Source organism: Rhagoletis pomonella, unplaced genomic scaffold (assembly GCF_013731165.1).
Source record: "Rhagoletis pomonella isolate Grant_MI unplaced genomic scaffold, Rhpom_1.0 Rhpom_scaffold_00001, whole genome shotgun sequence".
NCBI classification, from domain to species: Eukaryota; Metazoa; Arthropoda; class Insecta; order Diptera; family Tephritidae; genus Rhagoletis; species Rhagoletis pomonella.
The window spans coordinates 58,669,281-58,689,015 of NW_023458555.1; the positions used below are offsets into that span (position 1 = coordinate 58,669,281).

The following is a 19,735-nucleotide window of genomic DNA, read 5'->3' on the forward strand; positions in this document are numbered from 1 at the left end:
AAATCCCACTACTTCTTCGGCGGCGGTACTTAATGAGCGGGAAATGTGGTTCCACTGCTCGCATATGTCGGTTTGTTGAAGAGTGCTCTCTGAGAGCAGGTGTGAGAGTCGAGTAGCGAAAGCACTGGCTGTCTGTTGTGATTGCTGCTTTTCGACGTTAAGCTTTCGCATATTTGGGCGCACATTTTTTGCTGCACAGAGGCGGGTGCGTATCTTGGCTGCAACAAGTCGATGCAAGTCGATGTTTGGGCCTCGGAGTGTGCGTACGTCTAAAACACTGGAAGCGTGCCTTCCGTCTATCACAACATGATCGATTTGGTTTCTCGTTTTTCGATCCGGAGACAGCCACGTAGCTTGATGGATCTTTTTATGCTTTATATAGTACGTATAGATACATTTTACAAACCAAAGAAAATCAATTTTTATTTGCATTTTTGAGAAGTAAATCCTTTTAAGGCTGAAAAGAAATGAACTACATTCATATATAAGTATGTATATATAAATACATATTTTAGAAAATCGGGCTTCCCGTATTATGTGCATATGTATGTTGATATCTTCGTAAACATTACCAGACTCCAAATGACATTTTTAAATAAGTACATAGGTACACTGAGGGAAAAAAATATTAAAATCAAATAGAAACGTAATTGATCTTACTATAAACGTCAACGAAAGTACTGTATATCGGTAAATATTCAATTCAATTACGCGCATATTAAAATGACCGCGTTCGTACTGAAAAAGCATCCGAGAAGTGAATAATCAAGAAAAAACTAAAAAAAAAATTTATTTGCATGTTGCCTGCAGCGGAATTCGAACCCGACCATCTCCGAATACCAACAACTTGTGGCAAGCATCTTTGCGCACTCAGCTACACCCAGTCATATAAATTTGCTTTCAAATGTTGAATATCCATCAACACCAAAGAACGCGATTTGTCCGGATAAATATGTATGTACTATGTATGCACGATTGACAAAAATTCTTGAGAATTCTACTCTCATTCTACCATTCTTGCTATGTGTGTATGTGTGTTTCGTCACCGCTCTCAGTGCGGCGCTCTGCATGCTTGGGGTGCGTATGTACACTTACATATACATACTCAGATGTGAACAGTCAAATACGTGCGTAATAAATTTTGTATGAAAATATTATTTTTAAATACGAACATTTTTAAACGACAATCAAATATAAAGTATTCATTTTTACTATGCATTATTTCCCTCAGTGTACACAGTTTCCAACTTCTTTATAAGAATCAATGAAATACCTAATCAGCGTGAACAACCACGTTGTAAATATCTTATTACATTAAACGAGCAATTATTGTATATGTATATATATATATATATATACTAGCAGACCCGGCGAACTTCGTCCCACCTAAAATAAATTTTTTGTACACGGCCAAAAATTTGGGTTTAATTTTTAAACCGCGCTGGGACTACTGCCTTTTTGATCTTTTATAGTCTACTTTTTAAACCAGTCAATAATTTTAAGCAATTTTTAATATATTGTGGTTTAAATTTTAGTCCAAAAAGTTCGTAGTTTAAAAATCAAACCAAAATGTTTTAATTCTAGTTTCTAGGTTTCATATATAGAAAATTTGGTTTAAAATCTAAACCGAAATAAAAGTGTTTGCACACAGCGAAATGTGGTGTTGATTCAAACTCAACATATGAAAGCATATTTACATGCGTGGCTGTAACTGAGTGTGCAAAGCTGCTTGATACAATTGGTTGCTACTAAGGCTGTCCGGCAGTGTTGCCAGGTCTTCGGCATGAGAAAACGTCTCTCTTGGTCTGAAAAAAGTCATTTCCTACCCAAAAACGCCTTATTCAAATGAATGTACAAAAAATTGTTCCTATTAAACTTTTATTGTATACATGTGTACGTAAGGTATATTAAAATATCATTGCACATTTAAAATTCATTGTACACTGGTTTGAGATCGTTAATATAAAAATCATTTTATACATACAACTGATTAAGTCATCACCATTTTGATCGATTTCGGCTGTTTCTCTTTTGTTTATTTAATGTTTATTATTTTTCCATAAAAGCTCATTATATAAAAAACAAAATATAAATCCACATTTCAAACTTTGTGCAAAAATTATAAAAAATCTGCAAAGCTTCAGCTAGATTTTCAACTTTTTATTTAGATTTTTTAGAATTTTTTTGAGTATGCAGTTTGATAGCCCATTAAATTTCAGGGCAATAATGTGCAATTTTGAATATTTTTTTTTTTCTTGTAGACATTTGGTAAGGGGGTCGGCTGTCGAAAATGCTAAATTACGTTCTGTTAAGAAGGAGCATAGCAATATTTCAGCCTTTTTTGCGTTCATTACATTTTCAATGAAGTCTTAAAAAAGTCGCCTACTGTTTTCTGACTTTTTCTGCTGCTACAGCTTTTTTGACGCTTTTGCGAGCGTGCGTGTTGCAATAGAACAGCTCTTCCTGATTTGGCTTTTAATGTGCAATTGCAAACTTTAAGGTACTGGCCCAATTGCTTTGCTTGCTTCGCTCCGAGAAGTGTCAAAAATTATTTGGAACACATTAAAATGTATAAAGGCCGGCCAAATGGCAGCTTTTCTTCACTTGCTTTAAGCGCCTCAAAGTTTTAAATAGACAAATGTTTTATTTGAAAGCGTTTTGTAGGCTTTTGACAAAGAGGCATGTTCCTGTTCAAAATACATAAATTCAAACAAAAATTTGCTTACTTAATTTAAAAAAAAGCAATTCGAAATCAAATTTAACATATCGTTATACTATAATAAAAAATTGCAAAGCTCACTTTTACAAAATTTACACGAGAGGAAAAAACTTCTTATAGCTCTTTTCTTCAAGTAAATCGCTTTTTTAAGTTATAGTTTTTTAGTAACTGTAGATATACGTGTCATTACTACCAGTTCTTTTAAATACAAACATTATTTCGGATTAATTTTAAAATAAATCTGAAAGTTTTTGATACATCTTCTAGAGTTTTATAGGAAAACAATAATTAATGTTAAGGGAACAGATATTGACTTTTCAACTAGACAGCTGGTTACTTTGCCAGCGTTTCAAGCCGCCATTCAGCCAAACAAGTTTTTAAACTAAATCAAAGCAAACTAAAGTCAGCAAGGCACGCAAAGCAAGCCTGCATTGGGCCAGCGCCTTTACAATAAGCCTCGTAACCTCAAGTATTTACACAACCAGCCTTTGAACACAGTCCAAGAATCAACAAAAAAAAAATGCGCGTACGCTTGGTATGCATCATATTTAAGTCATCTGTGTCCAAAGAATAAATATCTTTTGAAGCAGTTGCTGCAAAACACAAAGCTTGTAAAGATTTATTAAGAAAATAATTCAAAATCAGTTTTACTTACAAGACTAAAAAACGTCCAAACGTCAACAGGATACAAAAAACGTCCAAATGGCGTTAAAAACGTCGACCTGGCAACGCTGCTGTCCGTGTAAATCCCCATCAGACGGAGCATGAAATTTTATTTTTATTTTTTATTCTTAGTTATGAAAATGTTTGGGTTTAAAATTTAATCCGAACTGTTTAAATTCTAAACCCAACATATGTGCCCCCTTTTTATTACCTTCCTTTTATTAGCTCGGAATGTAACTATGTAATATTGATGCGCCTAAAAGATGCAGCGATTTCTATTCTCAAGTTACATACCTGATGACAATACGTACGGCAATTATAATAGAGAGGTTTTCGTTTTTTAAACTATATTGTTATTTATTTTAAATTTAGAAGGTTTGTATTTGAAACTGAATTTATGTAGTTTGGTCATATATGTAGTCCAAAAAGTTTAAAGTAAAAACCAAAATTTTTAACCGTGCATTGAAACATTTTGGTCCAACATTTTCACCAAGAGTGCACGTTCATGATTTTTAGTGACGCATTTGTCTTCTAATATTACGGTTTGGTGGTTGTCAGAAGGCATATTTGCCGTCTGAAATAACTTAGCAAAACTGTACATGCATACAAAGATACGTTATAGTTTCAGTGCGTTTGAAAGGCGCAAAGTCCCCTTTTCAAATAACCCCAATTTTCTCTAAGAGCATGGGATTGATTTCATATATCTTTATAACATTTTCCTGTAATTTACCATGGGAGGTGCCGCGTCCCTTTTCCAATAGCCCCAACTTTTCTTCATGACCAGTCGCGTTTTATATATCTTGTACATAACAAGTTCCAGTACTCTGAACACATTCAGAGATATGCAGTATGTAAAATTCGACGTGTATGGGAAGTGCCACGCGTCCTTTTCCGATAACCACAATTTATCTCCATGAGTATGCGATTGCTTTCATATATCTCCATACCAAGATCGAGACCTCTTCCATGAAGATTTTCCGGGATATGCAGTATGAAAAATTCGGTTCGGTTCCACGTAACTTTTTCCAATAACCGCAATTTTTATCCATGAATATGCAAATGCTTTCATATATCTCCATACCATATTCGAGTAGTCTACCATGAACACTTCCAGAGATGTGCAATATGAAAAATTTGGTTTGTATGGGAGGTGCCACGCCCCCTGCACCTAGCGGTATGAAATATACTTTACATCCGATTTTCATACCTACCATATATAACACAAAAAAATTTCATAAAGATCGGTCGAGCCGTTTAGGAAGTTCAATTTTTATATGTATATTAGATAAGCACGATGCGAGAAGCATAGAAAAAACTCCGATGAAAAAAAATATTTGTTTCTATTTCAACTATCCTATCTTTTAAGTTGGAACCAACAATATACACCCACAAAATTTCATTATTAATTATTAAGCGGTTTCGGAGATTAGCGTAAACGAACACAGTGACACGGGGTATTGATATATTAATATACCCTACTATAAGCACCTACCATAGATACGTTTGCGTACCAAATTTCAATTTTATTTGACTTATGGTTTTGTAATTATAGCTGATAAAATTTTCCACGCCTATGGGATGTGCCACGCCCCTTTTACAAACCCATTTATATATAAGCACCTACCATCGATATATCTGCATACTAAATTTCAAGCTCGTGGGACTTATAGTTCCGAAGTTATAGCTGATAAAAAAATTCCATTCCTAGTGGATGTGCCATGCACTCTTTTCCAAACTCATTTATATATACCCTAATATAAGTACCTACCATTAAAATAGCTGCGTACGAAATTTCAAGTTCAAGCGACTTATAGCTCCGGAGTTATAGCTGATAAAACATTCCAGGTCCATGGGACGTGCCGCTCCCCCTTTTACAAACTCACTTATATATAGCCTACTATAAGCACCTACTACAATTTCACGTGACATATGATTTCGAATTTTCCACGCCTATGGGATGTTCCACTCAGTTATATATGCCTTACTTAAAGCGCCTACCGTAGATATGCCTGCACACAAAATTTCAAGTTCTTGGGACTTATGGTTCCCAAGTTATAGATGATAAAAATGTCCACGCCTATGAGATGTGCCACGCCCCCTTTTACGAACCGCTATATATGTACTTTACTGTAATCACCTATCATATTTATGTCTGCATACCAAATTTCAAGTTCATGTGGCTTATATGTAGTTCCGGAGTTATAGCTGATAAAATATTCCTATGGGATGTGCCACGCCGACTTTTACAACCTCATTCATATATACCCTACTATAAGCACCACCCATATGTATGACTGAATAACAAATTTCAAGTTCATGTGACTTATAGTTTCGGATTTATAGCTCATAAAATATTGCACGCCTATTGGATGTGCCACGCTCACTTCTACAAACTCATTTATTTATACCATACTATAAGCACCTACCATATATATGACTGTATACCAAATTTTAACTTCATGTGACTTATGGTTCCGAAGTTATGATTGATAACAAATTTCACGCCTGTTGGATGTGCCACGCCCACTTTTACAGAGTCATTTATTTATTCACTACTGTAAGCACCTACCATATATATGACTGCATGCCAAATTTAAAGTTCATGTGACTTATAGTTTCGAAGTTATGGGTGATTAAAAATTTCACGCCTAGGGAGGTGCCACACCCCCTTGTCGAATCCCAATTTTTTAATCTATTATAGGCCCAGGAGTCATGGCAATACTCTGTCAAAATTTTGTTCGATTCTGGCCGTCCGTTCAGGCTGCAACCTGGCACATACATACATACACACATACTTCCACAAATATATAGTAGATATATCCTTCTCTTAGGGCCACCTATCGTGTAAGTTTCAAGTCCGAATATTTCTTTGGCTAAATTGTTTTCTAAATATGAGCCAAATCAGCAAGTAAATATAATTTTTATGAATATCCCGACCCCAGCGCCACCTAGCGATTAAATTTTTAGTCGAAATATTTCCCTTCTAGGTGCTGAAATATGTTCTAAATATGAACGAAATCAGTCCAGCCGTTTAGTAGTTTAGTGACATTCAATATACGGAAAACGTCTCAGCTTTCTTCATTTTTTGGCAACAACAACAAAAACTTTAAAATTTTTTTAAATCAAAGAACCTTCCACACAGAAGATCCAAAAATGTGTTTTTTACAGAATTGAAATCGGTTCAGCCGTTTGGTCAGGCATCGCGGTTATACGAAAAACATTTCATTTTTATATATATAGATATATATATATCCATAGGGTTCTCGGAAACGGCTCTAACGATTTTGATAAAATTTTGTACACCGATAATCTTTAGGGTTTTAAGGTTATCTGAATAGGCATTATCTTCGAGAAGACTCGTATAAGGATGCCACCTGTTCGAAATTAGTTACAAATTAATTAAAACATCATAATAAAGGTATCAATTGGAAGGTATTTTAAAGATCCCTAATTCAAAAATATTTTTAAAAGGGTTGCCACCTATTTTGAACCGTATATATATTTATTTTTTTTTTTGTTAAAAAGGTATAATATTACTATTTATGGGTACTAAGAGAAGGCCCTTGAACAATGCTTTCCCTATATACAAAATGTTATCTCTTAGGATAATAGTGTAAGGATGCCACTTGTTTTCGATTCTACACAATTTATCTAAAACATCGCAATATGGATATCCTATGAAAGGTATTGTTGAGAGCTTTGGTCAGAAGATATTTTCCAGCAGTTGTTAATTTCAGTCAACATTTTTTTTATGTATACACAGTACATATACGCTCAAGATATGTACCATTCATTCCAGCGTATTTCGGAATAGGGATGCCATATACATTTTAGAGTAAGGAATTTATTTAATAGATATCGAAATCCTATTCTTTTTTTGTTTATTTCCAAAATATTTTTTTAAAGCTATCAAATCTTGAAAACTTTAAAAATTATATGCACTCCGGGCAAAGCTCGGTCAACCTGGTACTTTTATAAATAAGATTAAAGAATTAAAAATTGGACTGTATTGAACTATATCGTCGCTCAGCGCGAAGTACCTCGTATACGCCAAACGCAGTACCGCGTATACGATGGTAAATAAATTTTACAAAAGCCCAAAAACCCGATTTTTTCAAAACTGTGGAATGGTATTTCCCTTGAACCTACTTGCTATAAGATTATTATTATTAATCTTAACTTAAATTAATAAAGTAAGCAGTAATGGAAATATAATTACCAAACCCCGTTTTTATTGTACATACATGACGTGGTATTGGATTCCGCATATACGAGGTATTTATATATGTACTATCCGAGTATGTATTCATTTGAAGTAGTCTTTAGCCGACCATGTATATTATGTATTCTGTATATTATAAAACAAATACATACATATGTATATTAATACAATTATTCCAAATATTCTCACTTGGTTTCACTGCTGGGGCTGCCACTGCTGCTGTTACTCTCCTCAACTTCGACAGGTGTAGCTGGCCTATGTCTTACAACGAACCTAATTTAAAAGTTTTTTGGAAATACATATTAGGCAAAATAAAACCAAAATTGTGTATTTTTTTCTCACTTATCCATAGAATTGAGCCCGTATAAATTAACTTGAAACACTAATTTTGCGCGGAATTCTAATAATTTTTCGCGGCTTCTTAATGACTCTCGTATTATTCAAATGTCATTTCAGGTACATACTATGTAGGTGTGTGCAAAGAACATAGAAATGGTGTAACTGCGGGGCCGTTTCAAAAACTTGGCGATTAATTCACCGCGATTTATTAAAGACACGAACCGATAATAGTTGCACCCTCGAACTTTTACATGTTCTTTTGCATATGTAAACACATGATTATTATCGGAATAAGTCGAATCTTGAGTTGCCATTTTAGTAGTAATAACCATGATAAAAAACAGGAAGGTAAAACCGCTGAGAGGAATTTTTTCGACGTTTGCAAGCAATTTAATTTTTAAATTTTACACACAAACTCACACACACATTCTCATTTTCAATCCCAAACAACTTTGAAAATTTTTTTTTTACTCTCAATTTTATATGATTTTAAAATGTTGGCAAACTTCAAAAAAAAATCATGGCCGACGAATTGAGAGAACGGGTTTACCTTACTATATTTTTATCATGGTAATAACTTTAGTTACATAACCATATTGAGAAGAATAAATGTATTTGTTTATACTATTTTTCAAAGATACTATTTTCAAAGAAGACGGTCCGTGCATATCAATCAGCTTTTAGCTACGGATTACGAAATTTTAAAATTAACTAATAAAAGAAGAAAAGCACTATGGGATCTTTATGTGTCCCATAATGCTGCACCAAACTCATTTCTTGCGACAAATGCGCCGCGATTTCGAAATTTGCATAAAAGAAGACGCAATGAAAACTTTTGGTGGACCCTTCAACAGCCAGGAAACGAAGATTGTTATTTCGAATCGTTCCGAATGGATATGCAGTCTTTATCGCTGCTTTGCGAAAAACTGGAGTGTTTTCTCAATAATGAATGTGTGCCGTGATCACGCCACCACTACCAATAAGAAAACAGGTAGCAATCTGCTTGTATAAATTGGCTTCATGTGCTGGGTATCGTCTTGTTGGTGATGTTTTCGGCGTGCATAAAAGAACGGTTCATAAATATTTCCATAAAGTTGTGGACGCCTTAATTCAACTTAAAAGTGAATTCATTAATTTCCAAATGAGTTCGAGAAGAAGTGTCATATTCCAAATATTATTGGTGCGATAGATGGTAAATAGTTATACTAATTACTTGCCAACTTTTATCACTACGCTTATCCTTAAAATCTATAGGGCTATTCGCGATCCGGTGCAAATGGCCTAGCATCATTGCATTGCAAATTTGTATTGCAAATTATTTGCAATACACAAACAAAATACACGTATTTGCATTTGTCATGGCTTGGCAAATTTGCAATACCAAAAATCCATAGCATAAAAATGCTATGCATTGCATTCATAAACAAAACCAAAGCTGATGCACAAAAATTGTTTTGCAAAAGCTTTGCCATGACAGTTTAATAAAGGTCGCTCACAATCCATGGCATATTTCTGCAATTGCATAAATTTGTCAGCTCTTATACACCGAATCGCGAATAGCCCTTATATATTTATAGGCACCCACATTCCAGTTTTACCTATAAGTGAAGGGTTCCTAGACTATATAAATATAAAAGGATGGGCTTCCATCGTAATGCAAGGAGTCGTAAACCACAACTACATGTAAGCGTGCAACTACCCCTGCGCAAACTGAAATAAATAGTAGGGCTACATATTCGCGATTCGGTGCATAAGAGCTGACAAATTTATGCAATTGCAGAAATACGCCATGGATTGTGAGCGACCTTTATTAAACTGTCATGGTAAAACTTTTTTAATTAGCTGATAGAAATGTCAACCAGAGTTGCAATGCATAGCATTTTGATGCTATGGATTTTCGGTATTGCAAATTTGTCGAGCCACGACAAATGCAAATGCGTGTATTTTGTTTGTGTATTGCAAATAATTTGCAATACAAATTTGCAATGCAATGATGCTAGGCCATTTGCACCGCATCGCGAATAGCCCTAGTATGTATATTGTTCTGCATAAAGGTTTACTGATGTCAGTGTTAAGTTACCTGGTAGTACTCACGATGCAACGGTTTTTAAAGAATCTGGCCTTTTTAAAAACTCTTAACAGCTAATACCAAATTATTCGACGATTGTATACACGATTGAGAGAATCTATCATTCTTGGATTGTATACAGTGCGGAAACACCATTATTTCTCGTGGGAGATCCTGCATATCCGCTTCTCCCGTGGTTGATGAAGCCATATATTGGCAATTTAAGTGTTGCAGAAGAATCATTCAACTGTCATTTGTCTACGGCACGAATAGTAGTTGAAAACGCGTTTGGTCGATTAAAAGGTTGCTGGCGATGTGGTATTACAAAAAGAATCAACGCCGACCCCGCGTTCGTTCCACAAGTTGTACTAGCATGTACCATACAACATAATTTCGTTGAACAACAAAGAGAATCTTACCTAGACATTTGGTCTCACTGTGCTCGAAATGAGAGAGAATTTCCGCAGCCTCAGGATACTATATCTTGTGAGATGGATTTTGAAGGGAATATACATCCCAAAGATTTACGAAGTAATTTGAAAAATTATTTAGTTGAAGATTTTCCTCTGAGAAAATCTCATTTGTAAATTACATTATTCTTATGCTATTCTCTTCTCACTTGATATAGTTAGGGGACTTACAAGACATGTTAACCGTCGTAAAATCTTAAGCTTAACATTTTTTAACAGTTAAAATGGTTTTAGGGGGCCAATTATGTATTTTTCAGCAGTTTAAAAATATATCGGCATAGTCAGAAATCCTCTAAAACCACTTTAACCATTATTTTACATAAAAAATATGTTAAGCTTAAGATTTTACGACGTTAACCGTCTTGTGAATCCGCTAAATATTTGGGACAGCTTATATTGTTACTTTTTATTATAAAAATCCTATATCGATATCTTAGAGTGGAAAGTTGATAAGTCTTTTTTTGCGAAATTTACAGAAGACGGCAAAACTTTCTTATAGCTACTACAAACTAGCAACTTTTCACTCTAAGCTAGCCATATGTACATACATGAAAGTTTGGGGATTTGATTTTTAGTTTATTGGTGGATTCTGAACCGTATTTTTATAAAAAATTATCGCTAATAAATAAGAATAAAAAACTTTGCATATATTGCGAAAAATTCACTGTGCCAATACTTTTGTTCGTCACTGTACATTAAAGTGGCCAAAAATGTATGTTAAAAAAAATAAGATCGCATTTTTAAAGCCGCCAGCCCCTAGGATTGTTCTATACCAAAAAAAAATATACCCCTATTTTTTTTTATTTTGAAAAAAATAACAAATTAGGGTGTGCTCAAAGCGCACAAAGTTTTCAATGTATTTTATATGGGGAAAAAAAAACTTTTCGTAGAAATAGTGTAGAATTCTTGAAACTCAATATTTTTCGATCGGAAAGGTTTTCTTATCTTCAGGAGGTTCCCGGTAAATAATACCCAATCGTTCCTTTAACAATTTTTTCATTGTAACTATATTTCATAGGTCCTAGAAAATGCAATGGGGGGGACCAATAAACAATCTTTAATCATAAAAAATGGTTAAATAAACAACTGGATATTAATATTTGAAGTCTCCTGAAGAGAACCACGGTTTTACGATTGTAAAATATTGATTTTCAAGAGTTTTATACCATTTTTACGAAAATTTGTTTTTTCCCCATATAAAATACATGGAAAACTTTGAGCGCTGTGAGCACTCCCTAAATATTTTTTTATTTCAAAATGAAAAATATGGGTATATTTATTTTCGATTCAGAACAATCCTAGGGGGTGGCGGCATTAAAATTCCGACTTTATTATTTTAGACCACTCTACTGTACATATATGAGTTAATATATATTTTTTTATTAATTACACAGGCCAATAAAAATAAAAAAACAGTTTTGGTGCGGTAAATGTCAAAGCTGTTTTTGATCGAGTTTTTTGTGCTGATTACATATCCGTAAGTATAAGGCTTACCAGCTCCAGATTTTGAAAGAAAATGGTGAAAGCCTTGTACTTACGGATTCGTAATCATCACAAAAACTCGTTCAAAAACAACTTTTTCCGCAACAAAATCAGTGTTGCCCTGTGTTATTAATTAAATTCATGACTTTTATTTAATTTTGTAATCATTGATAATAAGTATTATGGAATTTTAGTTTCAATGAGAACAAATTCATGTGTAAAAATGCTTTAAATGTGTTTATAAAAAATAAGACCCACTTTGTGTAAATGCTTTTGAATAAATAAAAATGTGTTTATTCCATGGTTCACTAATGAAGTACAAATCAGTAAAAATTAGTTCAGTTATTAATGTTAGTACATAAAACTACGAATGCAACAATTATTATTATTTTTTATTTACAGCCTTATTATCTATCTCGAAAGATAGGCTGCACGAATGATATAGTTGCAAAATTGGAAGGCGAAACGATGACCTCTGCAGACGAATCGTTCGTGCGGCCTTTCGTTCGAAATAGATAGTAAGGCAGTTAACTTAAATGATCTTTTTATAAAATTTTAGTTTATTCTTTAACAAAAACCGAATAATATCCATCCCAGTTTAAAACTTTGTGCAATATTTAAAAAAGGAAACCAAAAAATTTAAAAGAACCTATGTTTTTTACTTAGGTGGTAAAATTTTGTTGAACTGTGTAATGTGCAAATTTGGAGTAAAGCATTAATTGGCATACAGTTTAAAAATTACGATTTATAAGGTTTTTGTGAAAGAATATACTGTATGTATACACAATTAAAATTAAAAAAGGAAACATTTAATTGTTAAAACTTGTCAATATTTGTCAACAATTTCGCAACGGGGGTGTGTGTACATAGTAGTTGCGTTCCAGATGTTTCGCGATTTGCAGGCTTTACAGGATTTGCAGGAAAAGCTGTTTGCTCCATTAATAAACCTTATGGAAGGTGGTCACCTGGAACGCCTTCCTCTAAAAACCTGCAAACCGTGAAGCATCTGGGACGCAACTAGTATATTCACCATTCTAATGTTCGATGACATAGCACAACTATCAAAACAGCATCCGAAAGCTATATTAAACGCGCCCAGTTCAACTCAAATAAAGGTTGCTCTATATTTGTGCCATTCAATACTGAATTTTTTCTTTAAGTTTTAGACGTAGTTTTGATGACTATTCTGTAAATTCGTCTATAGTGTTTTGCGCTTCTGGCGTCGATACGAAAATAATCATCCCTATCATGCATTTCGATTACGTTCCCGCATTCCGCTCCGCTGGAATCGAACTTAGGTATTCTGCGTTACGATCGAAACGAAAGAAGAAGAGGAGGACAGAAAACATCTTTCGAAATTAGCTGTTTGCTTAGGAATGTGTGAAATCGAAACAAAACAAAGAAATATTTGCCACCAAACTATAGCAGCATATGAAGATAAAGTTTGTAAATATTTTAAAATCTATATTAATAAAAATGTTGTGTTCGTATGTCACGGTCGTCAAAACTCCAGAACGGCTGAACCGATTTGAATAATTTTTTTTTTGTATTGTTCGGTATAATACCAGAACCAATGATATCGCAAAAAATTGGAGGGTTGCCACCTATTTGAAAACTATATTAATAAAAATGTTGTGTTCGTATGTCACGGTCGTCAAAACTCGAGAACGGCTGAACCGATTTGAATAATTTTTTTTTGTATTGTTCGGTATAATACCAGAACCAATGATATCGCAAATTTGAGGGTTGCCACCTATTTGAAAATTTTTAAACCCAATTATATTGATAAAATAAATAAATTATTACAATATGGGTATCAAATTAAAGAGTTTTAAGAAAGATAACTGCTGGTAATATTTTTGACGAGGATTGCCACCTATTTGAAAATTTTAACTCAGACAAATTGATAAAATAAATGAATTATTGCCATGTGGCTATAAAACTAAAGAGTTTTAAGAAGGCGTACAGTCGAAAATATGTTTGAAGAGTGCAGCCACCTGTTTGAAAATTTAACTAAAGTACATCGACAAAATAAATGAAATATTACATTATGGGTATCAAATTAAAGAGATTTAAGAAAGATATCTGTTGGAAATATTTTGGAGAAGGGTTGCCACCAATTTTTAAATTTTAACTCAGTTAAATTGATAAAGTAAATTAAATATTGCTATGTGGGTATCAGACTAAAGAGTTTTAGGAACGCTTACAGTCGAAAATACTTTAAAGCAGGGTTGCCACCTGTTAAAAACTTAAGCGCAATTTTATTGATAAACTAAATGATATACTACAACATCTAATTTAATACCTAATTCAAGAGGTTTAAGAAAGATAGCTGCTGGAAATATTTTTGAGTAAAATTGCCACATCTTTGAAAATTTAAACTCAGTTATTTTGATGAAATAAATGAAATACGGTAATTTGGGTATGCAACTTTTAATTTTTTAAGAAGGCTTACAGCCGAAAATATGCCTGAGGAGGGTTGCCACCTGTTTGAAAATTTAACTCAATATAATTGAAATAGGTATTAAATTAAAGAGGTTGAGGAAAGAAAACTTTAGGAAATACTTTTGTGCACGATTGCCACCTATTTCAAAATTTTAACTCAGTTATATTGATTAAACAAATGAAATATTGCAATGTGGGTAGCGAACTAAAGAGTTTTTAAAAGTCCTAGAGTAGAAAATTTCTTTGAAGAGGGTTGCCACCTGTTTGAAAATTTATCTCAATTAAATTGGTAAAATAAATGAAATGTTACAATATCGGTACCAAACTAAATGCAATTAAAGATCTTGATTTAGAAATCTATATATATATATATATATATAAAAATTTTGTGTTCCTTTGTCACGGTCATCGAAACTCGCGAGCCGCTGAACTGATTTGAATAATTTTTTTTTTGTATTGTTAAGTATCATAGCAGGATCATTTATATTACAAAAATAAATAAATGAAGCATTTCAATATTAAGGTTTACGGCCGAAAATATATTTGAGGACGGTTGCCACCTGTTTGAAAATTTAACTAAATTTGCATGATAAAATAAATGACTTATTAAAATATAGGCATTAAATTAAGGAAGTTTAAGATAGATGACTGTTGGAAATATATTTGAGGAGAGTTGCCACCTTTTTGAAAATTTTAACTCGAAAGCTTAGTATGTTGCACCAATGTATTTTCAATATAAAGCGATAAAATAAATAAACCAACGAAAAATTAGTCCCTTGTGAAATATGTTTGATTTATTATTATTTTTGTATGGATATGTACAAATGTAAAGCGGATACAGACGATGGGTGGTGGCTGATGGTCGTTCCTGGTTGAATACGGGCAAATAAGTACCCGCGCTCTTTTCAATAGAATTGAGTTAAACCTCAAAGCAGTAAAACTGTTTGGAGGGGAAGTTAAAAAATAGTTAATTTGGCGGGAAAAATTTATGACAGTTTCTAATAAATACATGTGTACATGTATGCGTACATATGTACATATATTATTAAACATTAGGGTGGACCGTTTTGGATTGATTAAATAAATGAAATATTGCAATGTGGGTATCAAACTAAAGAGTTTTATGAAGACTTACAATCGAAAATATGTTTGAGGAACAATATGGGTGCCAAACGAAAGGTATTTGAAAAATCTGATTTGGAAATATTTTTTATAGGATTATCACCTATCTAAAAGTAAAGACTGAAAATATTGAAAATAAATGAAATATTACATAACTGGTTCCAAACGAAAAGTATTTGGGAAAGCTTTACTAGGGAATTTTTTAAAATCTTTCCACTTATCCAAAATCCGAACATTGTAAATAAATATAGAATTTACAACATCTTAACAAACGAAGTGATCATATTATCAACGAAGAGCTGGTACTCAAATTACTTAATGTAAAAAATTCATAAACCAGTAATTTTTAAGCAAACAACACACCGACTCCAATTCTCATATTAAAGTGTAATAGTGCCGTTAATTTTTTCATGATCCAATGATCGGATCTTAACCAAATTAGTATGGGATCACCTGGAAATCGGTTGACGTGGTAACTTTGGAGCGGTAACATGCATAAAAAAAAATCCGACGAATTGATAACCTTCTCCTTTTTTTTGAAGTCGGCTAAAAACTACTGAAACAAATAACAAAATGATAAAAGAGTACCGAAAACAAAAAACTATCGCATGAAAGCTGTTTAAAAAATACTTAATGAAAACATAAAATTGTTGACACCATTCCCTAGCATTATAAATCAGTCAACATTTAATCGTAAGCAATTTCGTTTGGGGTCGCCAAGGCCTCCTACGTATATTGCGAGCAAAGAAATTTTGCATAACATGAGATAATATTATTATGATTATGATTATCATTACTATTGTGAACTCCTATTCCCAATCAAGGATTAGCAAATTAAAGCGAAAGCAGAAGAGCATTTACGATCGCATGATGCAAATGTTAAGATAATAAGAGCTGCAGAACTGAACCATGTAGGAACATTTTTTTACAAGGGCGTGTAGTTTCTGGCGTGTGCCGATGACATCGACATCAACGGTAACAAAAATAGCGAAGTCTCTTCTGCCTTTTCCAAGCTGGATAAGGAAGCAAAGCGAATGCGCCTGGTGGTAAACGAGGACATGACGAAGTATCTCCAGTCACCGCGCTCGCGCCTTGGAACCCACGTTACTGTTGACAGTTATAATTTCGGGAAAGTGGAGGATTTCATTTACTAGGGAACCAGCACTATCACCGATAAAAATATCAGCATGGAAAACCCACTCAGAATTACTCTTGCCAACAGGTGCTGCTTTGGACTGAGTAGGCAATTGGGGAGTAAAGTCCTTTCTCGACTTACAAAAACCGCACTCTATAAGTCACTCATCATGCCCGAGCTGTTATATGCCGCAGAAGCTTAGACAATGACAACATTTTATGAGGAGTATTCGAGAGAAAGATCTTAGGGAAGATATACAGGCTTCTACGCATGGGCGAGGGGGGTTACCGTAGACGATGGAACGATGAGTTGTATGAGCTTTACAACTAAATGTACATAGTGCAGCGAATGAATATAGAGCGGCTCCGCTGGCTTAGACATGTCGTTCAATAGGAACCGAAGTTTGAGTTGTAAAAGAATTCAACTCGCAAGCCGATGGTGGTAGCAGACGAATAGGAAGCACCCATTGCAATGGAGAGACCAAGTTGGCACAGAGAGAAATGACTGGCGTTCTTTGTGGAGCTCGGCCAAAATGGCTTAGGCGGTTACAAAGCCAAAGTAGAAGAAGAATATGCAAATGATAAATGACGGAGTTGGGGGACCATTTTCTTGGATGCGCCAGGAGGAACTAGGAAAATATTCCTTATCAGATGGATTCTGGCAACGGTTCGATCAAAAAATTACATTACCTTAGCTATCGCTTCGTCTGGAATTGCTGCGACATTAATACCAGGTGGAAACATTGCCAATTCAACTCTTTAGCTGCCAATGAACATATAAATCATCGAAACTCCCACGTGCAATATTTCCAGAGCATCCGGTATGAAAAAAGTTGACCAAAAAATTTAATTCATTGTTTGGGATGAGTGCGCCATGGCACATAAAAAATCGTTTGAGGCTTTTGATCCATTGTTGCGGGATTTGCGTGGAAACGTTCAACCATTCGGGATATTGCTCGCAGGAGATTTTACGAAAACATTGTCTGTAGTTTCTCGATTAACACGAGGGATAAATGCTTGCCTGAAATAGTCAACATTGCGACAAGACGAACATACATACACTGCAGCTGAAGTATTCGCGCGACAATAACTGGACATTGGGAACGCAAAGCTGCCAGTCAATGAGAGATTAAGACGAATTTTACGGCCAGATAATTTTTGTAAATTAGAAACATCGAAAGGAGAACTGATCGAAAGAATGTTTCTTTATTAAGAAAATTAATTTTAGGAATCACGATTGGCTCAGTGAACGGGCTATTCTTGCTGCGAAGAATAAGGAGGTCTATCAACTAAATAATAGTGGTATTGACAACAATCGTTGCTTGAGCTGATCAGCTCTTTTACTAGATTGCCAGACCACTTGCTCACTTTGGTGAATACCACTAATGTTATTCAATCCAGCATTCAACGTGAGGAAATAGCATATACGTCGATAAACACCGTTGTGGAAAAAGACCATCCAACGAAATTTTTGAACTCGATTTATCTCCCAGGGAGACCCCACATACCGAAATTGAAAATAGGTGTGCCAATTATCATTTTACGGAATATTAATCAGCGAAAACTCTGCAACGGAATGCGACTCGCAGTTAAGAAATTGATGAAGAACGTAATGTATGCAGAGATTTTAACGTGGCCTTTCAAAGGTGAAGAATTCCCATGATTCCATTTAATGATGATGATTTAAAAAGATTTGAATTCCCAATTCGATTAGAATTCGGAATCACAATCAATAATGCTCCAGGTCGAACTTTGGAAAAGTATGGTTTAGATTTAGATGCGGATTGCTTCTCAGATGTTGCGTGTTCCTGTGTCGGCAAACCAGACATCCTTGATATCTATGCAGAGAATGGAAAAATAACAAATATTGTGTGCACACGAGTACTTATTACATAACCAAACACATATGAAACGTATGCTTTGTTTCGTTAATAATTTATCGTCCATATAACAGAAATATGCCACAGCAAAGCGTGGCAGGGTACAGCTGGTAACTAAATATAAGGTGCAATCCCGTATTCCTCGGACTCGGGCTAGTAAAACTGTCAAAAAAGAAAAATTCTCTCAGAGCGAGAGAGTAACATTGAAAAGTACGGGATCGCTTTCTAGTAAAAAATGGTAACTTTTGTCAACTTCAACATAACCTCCAAATTTTGGTTGTAAAATTTTTCTTATTTTGTATATAAATACACTCAGCTCACACATGTAAATAACCAAAAATACTTTCAAATTCATTAGAATCCACTTAAACAAGTAATTAAATACTTTTCAACAAGAATTAGCAGACTGCACTTTTATTTTGTTTACAATTTGGTTGCCAAACACACTACAGCTGATCGTTTGACACATTTACCAGCAAAAAATTCTCGGACTAAAACTGGTAGCTTCTGACAGAGAGAGAACCGTATTTACTCTCTTTTTTGTCCTCTCAATAGTCAGAGAACCGAGTACGGGATCGATTTCCAGTAAAATCTGACTGATTCTGACTATTTCTGACTAGTCCGGACTCGTACGGGATCGCAACTATACCTAGCATCACTTTATTTTAAAAATAAAATTTAAGTGGATCCATAATTATAAGAATGAAATCCATAGCCGCAGCGTTATTGCTTGAAGAGAAGAACGAATCCCAGATTGCTGATGCGGAAGTTGAAAGGCGGAGATTTAGGGACATGTTTGATCTTTTTCAGATGAGTGAAGAGTCATAAGGAATTCATCTTGAACTGTATTACTCATTGCTTAAAGTCAGTTAAACTATAAACGTTGTTTGAGTAGTCCACAAAATTTGCATTTACTACAGAGTGGAAGGTTTGACCGCAAATGAATCCCATTTTGAAAGCCGTCAGGAGGAGGGGAAGAACAAAGCTTATCTTTCCATAGCAAATCGAATTCGAGACAACAGCTTTATCAACAAACAATAAATAAAATAAAAAAATTTCGAATGGCATCACAATTTTCAACTCATGGGGGGAAGGTGTTAATCTTCATATCATGGAAATTTTCATAATTTTTTTTTTTACAAATTTAACGAACTTCTGTTCCCATCAAATTTTCGCCAGTGCAATCGAGGC

At 34.3% G+C, this 19,735-nt stretch overlaps 1 protein-coding gene across 1 annotated transcript in view; it reads right to left on the reverse strand.

The window, feature by feature from the left end:
• Positions 1–355: 355 nt before the first annotated feature.
• The window catches only part of LOC118746662, a 274,359-nt gene continuing 254,979 nt past the window's right edge, over positions 356–19,735 (reverse strand). The window contains exon 2 of the mRNA XM_036480535.1: positions 356–457. Within this exon, the coding sequence (XP_036336428.1) occupies positions 452–457 (6 nt within the window). The 3' untranslated portion in view covers positions 356–451. The remainder of the gene's footprint in view (positions 458–19,735) is intronic.